Genomic DNA, 17,119 nt, shown 5'->3' on the forward strand with positions numbered 1-17,119 from the left:
TGAAATCTCTAGGGTTTTTTGATTTATGTTTTTTCTGCCTGGAGATGGGTCTTTTGTTTCATACTCTATACAAATTTAGAGTATATTCTGGAATTACAGAGAGCAATTTGCTGTCTTTGCCTCCCCTATGCCATGGATTAATAAAATTCTTCCAACAGCTTTTGAACCCAAACCCAGCACAGCTGGTTCTCTTCAGCATATGAGTGGGAAGAAGTGGAGTGAATGAATGCGTGTGATTCCCAGCTTGCCCTTTACCTGTTTAGAGATCTTGGGTAAGATATTTCACCCCTAAACATCAGTGTTCTAATCTGCAGTGTGTAGATAATGATACTTACCTTACAGGGCAGTTCGGTTTCATTCAACATGTAAGTGCGTTTGTAAAGCAGCTAGACATTTACTAGTAGAAATTCAATAAATGGTAGCTATTATATTTTCATATTATTGTGAGACCATGTTTAAAACAAGCTACTACTCTTCCTCTTTACACCACTAAAACTGCTTTTAGGGCTTTACTGAAAAAGAGGTTAATACCTGGCAAGATGCATTTCCCGGTACAGTCAATTCTTTCTTGAAATGTTTCTTCTGAAAACTGTTTTTGGATAGCATCACCAGGACCGATGGCTTTTATGAACCCATCTCTGAATAAAAATCAAGAAATTATTACTAACTTTGGGGGAAATATTGTGAAAATTTTGACCAATGATCATGTTATCGATGCCCTTTGGTGTCAGTCAATATTTATTGTATTTCCTTCTTGAGCACGTGTCTTTGGAAATTGACTCTAGCCACATGCAAGGCAAAAAGTCAAATCAGGTGTAGCAGAGATTGCTAATTGTTCCCCAAGATCAATGTTCCCTTTTCCCACAGTGCTAGATTCCTAAATTTTAGCTGGAGGCATGACCACCCAGAATAAAGACTACCTTTCCGTGTCTCCCATCAGCCAGGTGTGGCCATGTGACTAAGTTCTAGCCAATAGGATCGTTTTCTCTGCCTACTTCCTACTGGCTGGAATGTAGACACCATAATGAGAGACGGCACAGCAATCTTGGACGTTGGAGTGCCTGTGAGCAAGAGGGCAGTGCTCAGCTGAGCAAGACAGTAGGGGTCTGGATCCTCAGAACTCCGTGGAGTATGGCCATCAACTAGCCCTAGGTTCCTACATCCATGCAATTCTGTTAACTCATTTTAACAAATTTTTGACGGTAACACTGAGGATGTTTTTATTCCTTCGTTAATTAAAAACAAACACACACAGAGTCCCTAAAAGCTGGGCTCTTACACAACCCTAAGCAGCCTCAGATAAGGGATGAGACTTGTGTAATCGCAGTGCCATGGGCTCTCCAATTCAGATGGGCACCCAACCCCCATTCCCACTCCAAGTCCACCCTTCCAAACTTTGGCTGTTCTTTTATTCTCAGAAGTTTAAATGAAAATAACTGAAAATGTGCTCTCTTTCTGGTGGCTGAATCTTAATTATCTATCACCCCAAACCATCGCCATCTAAACGTTTTCTGTGGTTCTCAAGCTTTGGGGTGCAGACGAAGGGGGTGGGAGACGTGCTTTGTAAAAATTCAGATCTCAGAACTCCACCCATAGAGATCCTGATTCAAAAGACCTGGGGATAGGTGGGGACGGGGTGGAGGGGATTGGATGAAGGTAGTCAAAATGTACAAACTTCCAATTATAAGATAAATAAGTACTAGGGATGTAAAGTACAGCATGATAAATATAATAAACACTGCTGTATGTTACTTATGAAAGTTGTTCAAAGAATAAGTCCTAGGAGTTCTGGTCACACGGGAAAAAAATTTTTCTACTTCTTTGAATTTGTATCTATATGAGAGGATGTTCACTATACTTACTGGTGATCATTTCATGATGTATGTAAGTCAAATCACTGCGCTGTACACCTTAAATCTATACAGTGCTGTATGCCAATTATATCTCAGCAAAACTTGCAAAAAAGAAAAAGATCTGGGGATAAGGGGGGCGGGCGGCATCAGAAGTCTGTCTTTAAAAAAAAAAATCTCAGGCCGTCTGAGGCAGGTGGTCCCCCGTCCGCACTTCAAGAAGCATTGGAGAGAACCCCTACGCCTTCAGATTGCTGCAATTATATTTTATCAGCAGAGGCGGGATCTTGATGCTCCCCAGTGGAATGTGCAGCTTGAGAGAGGTTTCTTCAACTGAATGACAACCGGAGGCGGCCAAATACATTAGCAACAGGCGCCTAAAAGGCAGGCGTGCCAATGACTCCCTGGGTGCGGGAAGGCTGTTACCGCGTTCCCCTCCACAGCGCACAAGTTACAGAAAGAGCACCAAGCTGGGCCTTGGCTGACCGGTCCCCCCAGCACACGACCCGGGGCGCCCGCAGCTCCAAAGCGCGCGGCCACTTACATGCCCACCACCAGGCTGGCGTCCTCCAGCACCGCCAGGCTGCGCAGCGCGTCCCGCGCCAGGAAGCGCTCGCCGCGGGCGCACACCAGCACCACTTGCCGCGCGTTCTCCAGCAGGAGGCGGTGGCCGCCCGCCATGTCGCCGCGCACCGCAGGTCTAGCGGAGGCTGCGCGGCTCTCGCTGCGGGCGGCAGCAGGGGGTAGAGGGGGCAGGTCCGCAGGCGGCGCCGCTCGGGGCCAGCAGGGCGGGGCGGGGCCAGCAGGGCGGTCTTAGCAGCTGCCAGTCCAGACCGCCTGGGACGCACGCCTCCCCCCACTATCGAGCCGGCAATAGGAGCACCAGCAATGAGAATGATGATTAGTAATAAACGTTATAATGGAATCTTCTCTTTCCTGGTCGCTTTGTCATGCTCTGGGTAAATGTGGTAGAGAGTCCTGTCCCCACTTTACAGGTAAGGAAACTGCGGCTCAGCGGAGGGGAGAGAGAAAGGCGGGCTGCGACGATCACGTGACCTGGCGGAAGGGAGTCACCGAGGGCGAGGGAGCCCGGAGGGGGCAGAATGGGGGAGGAGGGGGACCTGGGTAGGAGCAGGGGCCGGAACCTGGGACGGAGTCCCGGCAGGGGACAGAGTGGGGAGAAACCTCTGCCCAGAAACTCGCGGCAGGCTGGGACTCGGGGGGCCGCCCGCAGAGGGAACCCGGGGATGGGGAGGAGAGGGGGGGGTGGGCGTCGCTCCAGGGTCCGCGCGGCCGAGAGTACGGTGGCGGGTGCCGCACACTTTGCGGTTGGCCCTCTCCGCTCCCGGATTCCCTACCACACGGTCCCCGAGATGAAGGGGGAGCGGGGCAGGGGAGGATAGAGCCGAGACTAAAAAATCGATTGGCGCCTTCGCCCATTTTCCCCTAACGCCTTCCTGAAGGATAGGTTGGAATGGTTCCTGAATGCAAACTCGTCGAGGTAAGATTGGTTTCAGCTCAGTGTCGCCCACCGCAACTGTATCCGGTGGGACCTGCCCTCACCAAGATTGGAGACCAAATTAAGTTTGTTTAAGGAAGATGGTCTGTAATTCTTAGCCACATCTCTCGCCTGCCTGTCAGTTGCTGTGAATACACTGGCAGGCACTGGGTTTGGAGTTTCTCAAATATTTTATTTTGTTTATACACTTTTATTAGAAGCTCTGTGTTAGGCCTGGTAGGACATTCAAAGATAGGAAGGCCCTTTCCCTGCCCAGCAAAAACTTTACAATCAAAAGGAAGACACTTTATGGACGCAAATAACATATGATAAAAGAAAGCTGCTGCCAGCAAACCCACAAAATCTAAAAGTCCATTTTTTTGTCACTATAAAGCCATTTAAAAACGAAGAACAGAAAGCAAAATCTCCTTTAAATGAACACAATAAATACGAATATACTTAAGCTTCATATTATGGCCATGAAAGAGACAGATCAGACAGGTAGGAAAGAGAGAAGAAAAAAGAAGAGGGGGGAGAATTAAATAGATAATGGGAATAAAAGAGACCCTAAAGGGGAAAAAAATTCATAGATTACTCACAGCTCAGACACACAGTCAGAAAGAGATGTGAGTCTTTCACAGTTTTAAAAAGAAAGGTATAATATATACAGAGAAATAATACTATAAGAGAAGTATAAAATCCAAACGGAACTTTTTGGCCAACCCATAGAAAAGTGGAAAATTGGGGCTTCCCTGGTGGCGCAGTGGTTGAGAATCTGCCTGCCAATGCAGGAGACACGGGTTCGAGCCCTGGTCTGGGAAGATCCCACATGCCACGGAGCAACTAGGCCCGTGAGCCACAATTACTGAGCCTGCGCGTCTGGAGCCTGTGCTCTGCAACAAGAGAGGCCACGATAGTGAGAGGCCCGCACACCGCAATGAAGAGTGGCCCCCGCTCGCTGCAACTAGAGAAAACCCTCGCACAGAAACGAAGACCCAACACAGCCATAAATAAATAAATAAACAGTGGAAAATAGAAACACATAAAGTCACTAATTCATAGAGAAATATTAACATTCTGTTTATAAAATTTCTGCTAAAGACTTGAATCTGCTACATTTTGCAATTATAGGCATATTTGCAAATTTTGCAATTAGAGGTATAAACTAAGCATGGGGTGAAATTATAGGAACATAGAAGGCTTTGGGGTTCAGTACTTGTCGTAATCACACTTCTGTAACTTATGAGCTATTTGACCTTGGGCAATTAATTTCTCTAAGCCTCATTTTCCTCATCCATATCATGGGGATAATTGATTCTACTTTATGGACTTGTTTGAGCTTTAAATAAGATGAAATGTAAATCACTCAGCCCAGTGCCTAGCTCTAAAGAAGTATTATTATTATTATTATTATTACTATTAGTTTATTTTAATCCTGCTATTTGTCTTGATGGTCAATTAAGTTAAAGATTTGATTTCAACCAATAGTCCTTCAAAGAATATACCATGTTCTTAAAGCTTACAAGCTCTTGGTAAGTCTAAAAGAAATCATATTTTTTCTTCATGGGAATTTATATCTGTGGGTGAACTGAGTGTATCCGATTACAGTCCAGATAGACAACATTCCCCCAAAAGCCCATGCAAACAAGAAGTTTGTAGAAGCAAGGAGGTTAAGAGTGGACTTCTCTCCTCCGGTCACTGTTAAATAATTATAGAGGGGCGAGGATAACACATTTTTCCTCAGAAATAACCAACATCCCTGTAGCACTTTTTGGTTTACAAAGTACTTTTCACATCATGGGACTCAAATTGGCTGATTTCTTTCCCCTACTCTTCCTTCCTCTTGAACTCCAGTAATATTTTCAGTTTGCAAAAGGTGCAGTCAGAAATGTCAACAGAAAAGCCCATACCAAATAGCTAGCTTGACGCCAGCAGGTCCTTAAAGGTCAAGCTGAAGGTAATTTCCTCACCATCACGCTCTGCTTCTGACCTAATGAAAAGAGGCGGGTCACAGAGCAGGCCAAGGACCCAGTGGCCCCCGGCTTTCCTGTAAATAAAAAATTGCTAGTGCTGGTCTCCACGCACTATCCCAGGACACAGTTCACAGCCCTTTCTCCTAGTATTTGTCCAAGTGGCCAGAATGAGGTGGGAAAAACTTGAAAGGCATTGAGTCTGAGAGAATCTGTCTAAATCTTCATTTGCACGTGGGGGACAAACAGAGCTTTCTATCTCCTAATGAGAGAATCTGCAAATCCATTTTCATTGAATTGTAGAGAGAGTTGTCGAGAAAATCAATCACAAACTGCTTCAGATAACATGTGCTAGATATTGTTATTGTGAATTCATTTAGAATTGGTCTAGGACTTTAGGTGTGGACATTATAAAACCCCATTCCTCTTTCTCCACTTCCACAAAGATTGGAATAAGAATCAGCCCTAAGGTGAGTCAGAGTCCCCAAATTTGTATGGATATTGGTGGTCAATTCCTCTCAAAGGACCGGGTTTCAATAACTTTAAGTCAGGGTTCCTTAGGAAAGCTAGTTGTCAGTTACCTCTCCTATTCTTTTCAAGTGCTGTGGTTATTCACAAGACAAAGTGGACCAGAAAGAGGACAGATCTGGATATCTACTCTGAAAAAAGTATAAGCAATTATTTCCCTATCAGTCTATCATGAGTAGGCACTTCCCATACATTATCTGTGCTTGGAAATTGCAACAAGGCTGTAAGAAAGGTATTAGTATCCATACTTGATAGAAGCAGCAGCTAAGGTGCGCTGAGTTTACTCGGGTAGGCCTAAGAGAAAGAGCTGGGTGGAGTCAGAGGCAGGATTCAAACCTGCCTGTTCCCAAAGGCCAGGGTCTTTCCACAGTGCCATTCGTGCTGCCCCTACGATGACACGCATCAAAGGACCTGACTCAGCCTTTTATATAATGTAGTGACCACGTGTGATTGCATAATGTTAGAATAATGCAAGAATTAAACCAACCAGCATGGTGTTCACTTGGAAGAACAGTATATTTTATACCCACATCCCCTTAGATCTCTAATATTGATAGATACCTCAAACTTACCATGTTCTAAACTGAAACTTTGCTCTTCCCACCCACCCCTTCCCCCAGAGACAGCCTTCTCTGTCTCTGTTGATTGAAACTCCATTCTTTATTTCCTGGGCTCTTTATCTCATACCCCACATCCAAACCATCAGCCAGTCATGTAGTCTCTACTTTCCAAATATATCTAGAATTTGACCACCTCTCACCACTTCCACTACTATCCCAAGAGACCCCGTAAGCTCTTGCCTCTCAATGGCTGTAACCTCCCAACAGGTCTCCCGATTTGACCCTCAACCTCTTCTATAGTCTCTTCTCAGTTCAGCAGTCAGAGTGATTCATTTAATGATCTTTATTCCACTGAGTAAATGACCTACAGGGCCCTTGTTGTCTCTTTGACCTTGGCTGTCACTCCCCTCCGTTCACTGTGCTTAAGCTCCACTAGTTTCCTTGCTCTTTCTCAAACACACCAAGTATCTTCCCTCCTTAGAGTGCTTTCTCCATGAGCTTACACTTATATAACACTTACTGTGCTCCTGATGCTGTCCAAAGGGCAGGACATATGCTAACTCCGCTAACAATCCCACAAGGTAGGTGCTATTCTTACCAACTCTTTTGAAAGGTGGGGAAATTGAGGGGTGAGGATGAAGGAGCATAATGAGAGTCCATGCTGTTAATCACAAGCCTGTGCTGCCTCTAAAACTGATGGCTTGCAATCACACACCACCATTTTCAATCCCTGGTTTTCTGAGCTCTTTATCTTTTTCATCCATCAGAAGTTGGATTTGTACATGTATTTTAGATGTGAATTTGCACGCATTTGCTGTGCAATCCAACAACATTTTCCCTCTCGTTTGGGTACAGAGCCTTTGTTTAGTCATTCTGCTATTTTTATTTTGCACAACAAAGACATTCACCAGCTTCTACTTATTTTTCTTGGTTGGTACACCATATTGGTTTAGTTCGGGAACTTTATGATCCCTTCCTAAGCATAGCTGGTTCTCTTCTTCTCCTTTATGTTCATCACCAACCCTTCATTAATCAATAGGGGGATTAATACATATGGAAATACAGAAGTATAACAACTTCTAGAGACTACTGATTCTCTTTACGTGTACTATGAATTACCCAAGAGATGGAGTAAGAGCAGACGTCTGCCATTAGCAGTTGGCTTAGAGGAATGAGAACTTCCAGTTTTTCTATGAGTGAAAAAGTGCCAGAACCCATGGATAAAGATGTTTATTGCAGATAGACTTTTAGGATAAAGGGAATGAGAGTACGGATGAGGAAGGGAGTGAATTTAAATAGATAGAAGGATTGAAGAGGGGGGAAATGTGACAAGAAAGAGGTGAGCAGAATCTTAAGGGTGGGGATGAGTGCTGAGCATAAATTTAAGAAAATCTCCTACAAATCTTTAGTATTAGCCATCCAAGTTCCAAATACATCAACCCAAAAGATTGTTACCAATTTTTCACCAACCTTTCTTTTCTACCTGTCAGAATGAACCTAATGCCTGTGAAAAAACTTCAGTAATCTGGAAAAGTATAGTATCAATGTTGTAGGTTTTTATTAATATTATCTCTTTTATACGCTTTAACATAGTTTCTTTTTCTCCTGTTCATCTTTGTGTTTATAGTCACTAGAAGTAAAATCACAGGCTAATTAGTAATTATTAGCACCTGGTAGCTCCCACTTACTGAATTCATCCTGTATTCTAGGCATCCTGCTTGGTTGTTTATGTACAACCTCACTGAATCCTCATGAAAGCCTTAAGAGGTGGAACTGTTATTCCCATTTTATGGAAGGAAACTGAGGCTCAGAGATGCTAAGGGATTAAAATGTAGGCTCCATGAAAACAATGGTTTTGTCTTTTTTTGTTGTTGTTCTTTTAAAAAAAAATTGCCCTCTCTCCAGCACCCAGAACCGTGCCTGACACACAGTAGGCACAAATATAGTTTGAATGTTAAATGAACTTGCTTACACATCTGTAAGTACCAAATCAAGATTCAAAATCAGATTTGTCCACTCCAAAGTCTGCATTCCTGATCACCTGCTACAGTGCTGCTGGAACATTTGGGTCTTAAGCATGACTCATTGAGATTACGGAGGCTTATGTCAATATTTCAACGGGCAGGACTTCCCTGGTGGCACAGTGGTTAAGAATCCGCCTGCCAATGCAGGGGACACGGGTTCGAACCCTGGTCCGGGAAGATCCCACATGCCGTGGAGCAACTAAGCCCGTGCGCCACAACTACTGAGCCTGCGCTCTAGAGCCCGCGAGCCACAACTACTGAGCCCATGTGCCACAACTACTGAAGCCCGCGCACCTAGAGCCCGTGCTCTGCAACAAGAGAAGCCACCGCAACGAGAAGCCCGCGCACCGAAACGACGAGTAGCCCCCGCTCACCGCAATAAGAGAAAGCCCGCATGCAGCAACGAAGACCCAACACAGCCAAAAATCAATAAATTAATTAATTAAAACAAAAAAAATTTAAACGGGCAGCCTGAGATAGGATGTTTTGTCCCATTGTTCCTGTTGTGGGCACATCCTTTTATATAAACTCCTGAATATCCTTTTTCCCTCAAATGAAAACATCATTGTTATTTTTTTCATTGTAAAAATTACATAAGCTCATTGAGAAATTTGAATGATACAAAAAATATGTATAAAAATCTGGACAAGGATTAGGGTGAGGCAAGTGAGGTACTTGCCTTGGGTGCAAAATTTACGGGGGAGGCAAAAACTCAGCAATCAGAATAAGCAACATTTTAATTCACTATTGTAAGAAATTAAAATTAATGCAAAAAAATCCATGATGAACAAAATATCAAAATTTTAAATAAAGACAAGATCGGTGGGCTGGGACGAAGGTGTGGCAAGTAAGGCACTCACTCTTAGGGTCATACAAGTACAGAAGCAGATCCATGGTTTGGATTTCATGAGGTTTGCTTTGCTTATTACTAGAAGTAAAGGTTGATTACAAAAAATTTTTTAAATCCTAATTAGAATGAGGGGAAAAAAATCTAGAAATGCTTACTAACCAATTCAGCTGTGAGGTGATGGTTTTCTGCATGTGTTCTATAGTTTGAAAGTATCCGATATTGAGAAAGGATTCAAGAAATGGGAAGCCTGATTTTTTTTAATGTCTACTGGGGAGGTCCATTTGCTCTCAAGTTTTCAGTTCCACAGAACCAATCCTTTCAAATCGGTGGACTCTCCAAGAGACCTGAATTTTGAGCAAGACGAGATCGTGAAAATAAAACCAGAACACTTTCCAGTCTCCTGTTCGTGAAGTTTATGTTTAATCAAGGTTGAATGTTCCTATCTTTGTGCTCAGCTTCATATGAGAAGGAATTGAAAACTGGCACAATCCTTCAGACAAAAGAACTTGAAGTTGCTTGTTTAACGAATTAGTAATGAGAAAAGGGCTTGTTGCAGATGATAATTTTATATACAATCACTATTTTAACACAACATTATTTCTGTATATTAGAAATTCTGTTAAACTTTTTCACTTGGGCAGGAAAAATTTATGAACCGCAGCATGAAAATCTACCAAAAGTCTACTTTTTCATCCCGAATGAAGAATCGTTCACACCTGGGCCAAATAGGAATCTTCGCCGACACAGGTGGTACCTCAAATGAAAAACTGGGGCTAGATCCCACTCTTATTCTCAGATTAACAGAAGGTAAGGCTAAATTACTGTTTGATTAAGAATATTGTTTTGAATATTTACTGTTAATGTTAGGTTTGGGGGCTTTTCTGGAGGTGAGAAAAACAAAGTATGCAGTCTCATAATATGGTAGGGGGTCTTTGTAAACGGGGGTTGAGAGTTGGGAGAAAATCTATTTTAGATAAGAAAACATACCTTTTCCAAGAAATAGACTTGGGCTTCCCTGGTGGTCCAGTGGTTAAGACCCCATGCTTCCACTGCAGGGGGCGCGGGTTCCATCCCTGGTCAGGGAAGTTGAGCGGCCGCGAAGTGCAGCCAGGAAAAAAAAAGAAATAGACTGTGACTCATTTTCGTGGCTCTAAGGAAGAAGGTCACGGCCAAAATGATACAGTATTAGAGCTATTAGCTCTGGCCTTTTACACTCAGTTCTACCTTTTACACTCATCTCATTTCACATGTAGAAATACAGAAACTTTCTAAAGAGGAGCCTTGACTGTCCAGGCCATAAAACTCTTATGTCCAGGATCAGGAAGCTCATAGAATTAAGCAAGTTTTGCCTGTTGTTGAAAAAAACATAACCTGTTTTAATGTTCTTTGAAGGCAACCTGTTAAAATACTACAAGCTATTCTTTATTGCTCTATGAATGAGGGCAATCTGGTCATCAAAATGTCATGGGCGTTTCTTACTCATCAGATCAAGAAGTGTCTATAAATGAGATTGATAGCAGTTTGAAGCTAATGAGGTTAAAGTGGTTAATGGTACGATGATGGAGTCATAAAATCTTCCCCCAAATGTGTCTTGTCCAAATTTTTTAATTGAAAATTAAAAGGAAGGAAGGATGAACACACATGGAGTGCCCAGCATTTGCTGTGGTAACTAAAAAAAAAATTTCTTTGGCTCCCAAAATACATGTACTTTCCCAAATTGTGGGAAAAAAAAATCTTCGGAGAACAAGAAAATCACTTAGGAAAGGACTTTGAATTCAATAATTAACGTAGAAGAAGGAAGCCATGTTAACTTATTTAGAAGCTCTTGGAGGTGCATATTCTGCACTGTAATTGTATGAAAAAGAGGCAAATGCTGGGCAACACGGTGATACCAGTGACTATACCTTTCTGCCACTTGTTAGCTGTGCAGTCTTGGGCAAGCATCTTGACATCTCTGAGCTTCAGGACCTCACATACAGGATGGGGATAGTAATAAGAACCTTACTGGGGTTATTAATAGAATTAAATTATATATTTAAAAAGTCTAGTGAAGTTCCTGGAATATGGGCATAAAATAAATTGTAGCTAATATTATTAAAGTAATTTTTCAGTGGTTAGGAAAAGGTTTATCTGAAGGTATTTTTTTTAAGTCAGATACATACTGTATGCAATAATTTAATTACATACTTTTTATTTTATACAACATCTTTGAGGGATAATGAACCAAACCTAAGTCTATTTCAATTTTCTTTAAAGGTGCAGACACAAAAAGGACTGTCCATGAATTTATTAATGACCAGAGAGACAGATTTATGCTCGAGGTAGTTAAAATAATTTCTTTCTCCCATTAGCCGAATAGAAGACTTCCTGCATATACCTGCCAAATTTTCACCTGGACATTTTATTTTTCCATTTCATGCCCCAGATACATTGCCTTTCCTACCTTGAAGATCTAGCCTCTTCTAAGCCCACTTCAATTGGGGCTTTTGTTCTCATCATTCCACCAACACCACTTCTATCACCAAATTCAAATGGTCATTTCACAGTCTTCCTTCTACTCACTTCCAGCAGGTATTGGCCAGGTGATCACCCTTCCTTGAAACAGTTTCTTCAGCTGGTTTCCAGGCCTCTCTATGTCTTGGTTCTTCCACGGCACTGGCAGCTCACTCCTTCATAACTTTCTTGTTCCTCTTCACCCTGACCTCCAAATGCTGGAAAGCCCAGGGCTCACACCTCACCCCACGCTCTATCTACCCTCCTCCAGGCTGGAGGCTTTAAATTCCACTGCCCCGTTAACAGCTTCCAAGTTTACTTCTCTAGCCTGATCTTCTTTCCTACACTCCAGACTCACAAACGCAACTGCAGACTCAACAACTGTAATCGTAGTTCTTAACATCTCTACTTAGATGCTCCATAGGCATCTCAAACTTCGCATTTCCAAAGCTGCCCCTGCTATACCCTTCCCTGCCCCTGCAGATCTGAATCTCAGGCAGTGCTCCCTATCTCTGTAAACAGCAATTCCATTCTTCCAGTTGTTTATGCCAAAAATATTGGAGTTATCCTCAACTCCTCCTTCTTACAGCCCACACCCAAATATCCTTTGGAATATATTTTTTTCCAAATATATCTATAGTCACACTACTTTTCATGACCTCCTCTGCTGCCACTGCAGTCCATGTTGCCAGTAGCTCTTGTATGAATTATTGTTAGAACTTCTGAACACTGGTCTCCTGCTCCCACTTTTGCTCTCTGTAGTCAGTCTGTTCTCCACACCTGCCCCTCCTTTGCTGAAGACCTCTGGTGACTTTTCTGGTCCCCAGCTCACTCGCTTTCTGACCTCATTCCTACCACTCTCTACTCCATCACTCTGCTCCAGCCACACTGGCCTCCTTGCTGTTCCTGGGACACACCAATCATGCTCTTTCCTCAGAACTTTTGCACGGGAGGCTTTTCCTTCTGGGAGGAACATTTCTCCCTCAGATATCTGCATGCTTTGCGTCCTACTTCCTTCCAGTCTCTGTTTAATTTTCACCATATCAGTGAGGCTTTCCTGGGCTAACCCCCTGCCCTTGCCCACTGGACCACTTATTCTCCTTTAATCGACACCCTGCTCTACTAGAATGAATACTTCGTAGAAGCAATGCTGTTTGTTTTGGTCACTGCTCTATCAGTACCACTTAAAACAGACCTGGCACACACTAGACACTCAGTAACTACTTGGCAAACAAAGTAATAAATGAAATATTTTGGGGTTGTAAACTTGGAGTATCTAACTTTTGGCTGTTGTTTCTTTGAAGTTATCTCATTTCCATATTCTAATCCATTTATATTATAATATATGTGGCTTTGTTTTTACTTTATTTTTCATGCATGGCATTAAAAACCCAAGTGGATTCTTATATTATGTACTTAAAAAAAAAAAAAAAAGCAGCTAGCTATCAAAGTTGTATTTGGACATCTAAACAGGGTGCTCTGAGGCTGGTTAAACACCCCCCCACCCCCTTGGAGGAATCGCTGGAACCTGACTCTCCCATGGTACTTCCTACAGGAAAGCTTTTGTGGCTACAGACAGCCCAATTTCCCAAGGCCCAGAAAGTATTGGAGGGACACTGAATAATACTAAGTAGATTTGCTCTTTGGAGGGATATGGAACCCCCCCTTTTTTTAGGATAGAGCCTGAGGGGATACGTAGCTATTTTGATCTGCGGGACCATTTTGGAACAACATTGAGCCTCTTTATAAAAGTGAAAGAAAGGCATGAGTCTCCGTTCTAACTATCCTGAAAATAAAATCCCTACATGCAATGAAGGCCATAGCCCCAAGATTGGGCATACTATTATTTCTAATACAAGTGATCACAGAACAGGCCAGTTATTTTTCCCTTTGTTGTGAGACTGTTGAAATGTGCTAGAAATGTGGAATCATGTTTTTGATGCACTTCTGTTTTCAATATTCCTAGTATGCTCTGTCAACCAAAAGAAACACAATTCAAAAGTTTGAAAAACACGCAACAATGAAGGAAAGACAACTCATGAAAGCAGAAAAAAAGCTCGAAGAAGACGCAATGGCCTTTGAAGAGTTCCTTCGAGAAAACGACCAGAGATCTGTAGACGCTCTTAAAATGTTCGTTTTTTCACTCTGGCCAGATTGCCTTTTTCCCTCCTTCTTTCTTCTATTTAGTTTCTCAGAACGCAGCCCAATACAAAACAAACTAACAAATCTGTTTCTTTTCAGTGCAGCACAAGAAACTATAAACAAACTCCAAATGACAGCAGAGCTGAAGAAGGCGAGTATGGAGATACAATCGGTGAAAAGGTGAGGCCGGGCACCGTCTTCTCCTCATCAAGTGTCCTTGCCGCACTGAAACCTACTCGTGCCTGGCAAGACCTCAGTGGGACTAATCCTGATCAGTTGATGATTTCATAAGTATGATCACATTTTAAAAATAAGTAATCTGTCGATCAAGGATTATCTCTACCTGGGTGCCAGGACACAGTGACCTCTGGCTGAGACATTTCTATAACTTGTTGTTACAGAAACCAAGAAATTAGTTGAAAAGAAGTAAACCAATGTTAGGGGTAAACAATAAATTATTTTCTAAGTGTCCTTTTTTCTTCATTCTAAGGCACTGTTCTTCCCCCATTTTAACATCTCTGAAATTGGGGTGCTTTTATATTTTTACAGTCATCTTACAATTATAATTGGGAGTATTTTTTATATTTATACTTACACTTGGTTGAAACTAACTTGGTTGATATTGAAACCGGATTTATGTACCAATTTTTCTTAAGTCAATCTCCCAAGGCAGTAGAAATAAAAGCAAAAAATAAACAAATTGGACATAGGCAAACTTACAAGCTTTTGTACAGCCAAAGGAAACAATAGACAAGACGAAAAGACAGCCTACAGAATTGGAGAAAATATTTGCAAATGATGTAACTGACAAGGGCTGAATTTCCAAAAAATACAAACAGCTCGAATAAGTCAATAACAAAAAAACAACCCAATCGAAAAATGGGCAGACCTAAAGAGACATTTCTCCAAAGAAGACATACAGATGGGGACTTCCCTGGCAGTCCAGTGGTTAAGACTCTGCGTTCCCAATGCAGGGGGCACGGGTTCGATCCCTGATCGGGGAGCTAAGATCCCACATGCTGCATGGCACAGCCTAAAAAAAAAAAAAACAAAAAACAAAACAACAAAAAAGGCATACAGATGGCCAACAGGCATATGAAAAGATGCTCAACATCTCTAATTCTTAGAGAAATGCAAATCAAAACTACAATGAGGTACCACCTCACAGTGGTCCTAATGGCCATCATTAAAAAGTCTACAAGTAACAAATGCTGAAGAGGATGAGGAGAAAAAGGAACCCTCCAACACAGTTGATAGGAAGGTAAATTGGTGTAGCCACAATGGAAAACAGTATGGAGGTTCCTCAAAAAACTAAAAATAGAGTTACCATATGACACAGCAATCCTACTCCTGGGCAAAAATCCAGAGAAAACCATAATTCGAAAAGATACACACACCCCAATGTTCATTCCAGCACTATTCACAGTAGCCAAGACATGGAAACAACCTAAATGTCCATTGACAGATGACTGGATAAAGGAGATGTGGTACATATATGCAATGGAATACCACTCAGCCATAAAAAGGAATGAAATAATGCCATTTGCAGCAGCATGGATGGACCTAGAGATTATCATACTAAGTGGAGTAAGTCAGAAAGAGAAAGACAAATACCATATATCACTTATATGCGAAATCTAAAATATGACATGAATGAACTTATCTACGAAACAGAAACAGACTAACAGACATAGAGAACAGGTTTGTCATTGCCAAGGGGGAGGGGGGGGGAGGGGGAGGGAAGAATTGGAAGTTTGGGATTAGCAGATGCAAACTATCATATATAGAATGGATAAACAACAAGGTCCTACTGTATAGCACAGGGAACTATATTCAATATCCTGTGATAAACCATAATGGAAAAGAATATGAAAAAGAATGTATCTATATATATAATTGAATCACTTTGCTGTACAGTAGAAATTAACAAATTGTAAACTATACTTCAATAAAATAAAATTTTTCAAAAAAGAGTAAAAAACTGGGATTTATAATGACAAAAATTACAGGAGCAGGAGTTGGGATAAAATTATTCTAACACCAGCTACTCTTTTTAAAACCCGGATATTTTCTTCTATGGTCAAGTGGATGTCAACTTGATCTAATTTTAAATACCTCAAGAAGCTTCCTTCTGTCACATCCTTAAACAGAAATTTCACGATCCAGGAGGCACTTGGTCTTGGTATCGAGTCATGCTAAAACTTGTTTTTTCTTTTTGAGGACTCAGTGTTTCTCTCTTTTCTAAAACTAAGTCCTAGACTTACATCCCAGACTTTTTTGGGAGGAAGACAATAGCTTGTCTGAAACACAGCAAATGAACTGGATGACAGTTTCTTGGAAACTATTGCTACTAACAAAATGTGTGTTTCAAACGCATTCTGGCTTCAGCAGCCTCTTTCATCAGGAGCCTAAGGTTGAAAGTGCTCCAAGACGAAGAATCCTGTCCTTCCTTCCTTCCCTCCATGATATAATTAGAAGATTCTCTTTATAGAACTAGAGTACCAGCCTCCATGTTTGCATAAAGTACAGTAATTATACACAATTGCCACCCAGTTAAACCTTCCAAACAGCCTGGCCATAGAGAACTTGCTTGTTGTTTATGTGTCTTGTCACCCTAAAAAGGTGCAAAAGGTCATGAAAAACAGGCTGGTAACAGAGCAAAGGGATGCAGGCATCTGCTATTTATTTCCTCTTCTCTTTTTGGGCTCAGGATGACCCACAGAGGTCCTCTGCTGAAGGGAGGGCTGGACATTTGTTTATAAAGAGAAAGGGAGCTTATTCTGAAGCTTTTGCTGGGAAGCTGTGCAGTTCTAGCCATTTTAATCCTTTTCTTTGTAGCACATCTGAGAGGCTTTCAGTCTAAAAATACTGTGGTGGTAGAATGAGGGGTTCCTAACATCTTTTGACGGGTGATACATGAGCCCGCCATTTATTGACTCTTGAATATCACTCCCAGCAGGGCTTAAGAGAGGTTCTGAGCAAAAGAAGTACTGAGGCTGAAGATAGAGGAGTAATATTGATAAGGGTATTGACAAGGGTATGGATAAGGCAGGCTCTGAAGGATAAGAGTGGAGCTCCCTTTCACAAGGACCTTCATTGTTATTTTCAACACTCCTTCTGGGTCCATTCTGTAACATGATTTTATGGGAAAGCAATGCGAGGCTGGGGGAAGGCTTTCTGTCCAAGTCACCGGGTATTGTTCAG

General features: G+C 42.0%; 2 protein-coding genes across 6 annotated transcripts in view; one reads left to right on the forward strand and one right to left on the reverse strand.

Annotated features, from left to right (window-relative positions):
* The window catches only part of AMDHD1 (amidohydrolase domain containing 1), a 31,594-nt gene extending 21,041 nt beyond the window's left edge, over positions 1-10,553 (reverse strand). For 2 of the 5 annotated variants that reach the window (XM_007165862.3, XM_057555881.1), the window contains exons 1-2: positions 2,395-2,584; positions 532-638 (exon numbers count right to left, since the gene is read on the reverse strand). In XM_007165862.3, the coding sequence (XP_007165924.1) occupies positions 532-638; positions 2,395-2,531 (244 nt within the window). In that variant the 5' untranslated portion in view covers positions 2,532-2,584. Of the gene's footprint in view, positions 1-531; positions 639-2,394; positions 2,585-10,267 lie in introns of those variants that run through there. The other 3 variants (XM_007165861.3, XM_057555883.1, XM_057555882.1) reach the window with 3 other exon arrangements.
* The window catches only part of CCDC38 (coiled-coil domain containing 38), a 42,762-nt gene continuing 28,282 nt past the window's right edge, over positions 2,640-17,119 (forward strand). The window contains exons 1-5 of the mRNA XM_007165860.2: positions 2,640-2,845; positions 9,922-10,087; positions 11,537-11,601; positions 13,740-13,903; positions 14,015-14,095. Coding sequence (XP_007165922.1) covers positions 2,801-2,845; positions 9,922-10,087; positions 11,537-11,601; positions 13,740-13,903; positions 14,015-14,095 — 521 coding nt within the window. The 5' untranslated portion in view covers positions 2,640-2,800. The remainder of the gene's footprint in view (positions 2,846-9,921; positions 10,088-11,536; positions 11,602-13,739; positions 13,904-14,014; positions 14,096-17,119) is intronic.

The sequence above is a fragment of the Balaenoptera acutorostrata genome, chromosome 11 (genome assembly GCF_949987535.1).
Source record: "Balaenoptera acutorostrata chromosome 11, mBalAcu1.1, whole genome shotgun sequence".
Classification (NCBI taxonomy): domain Eukaryota; kingdom Metazoa; phylum Chordata; class Mammalia; order Artiodactyla; family Balaenopteridae; genus Balaenoptera; species Balaenoptera acutorostrata.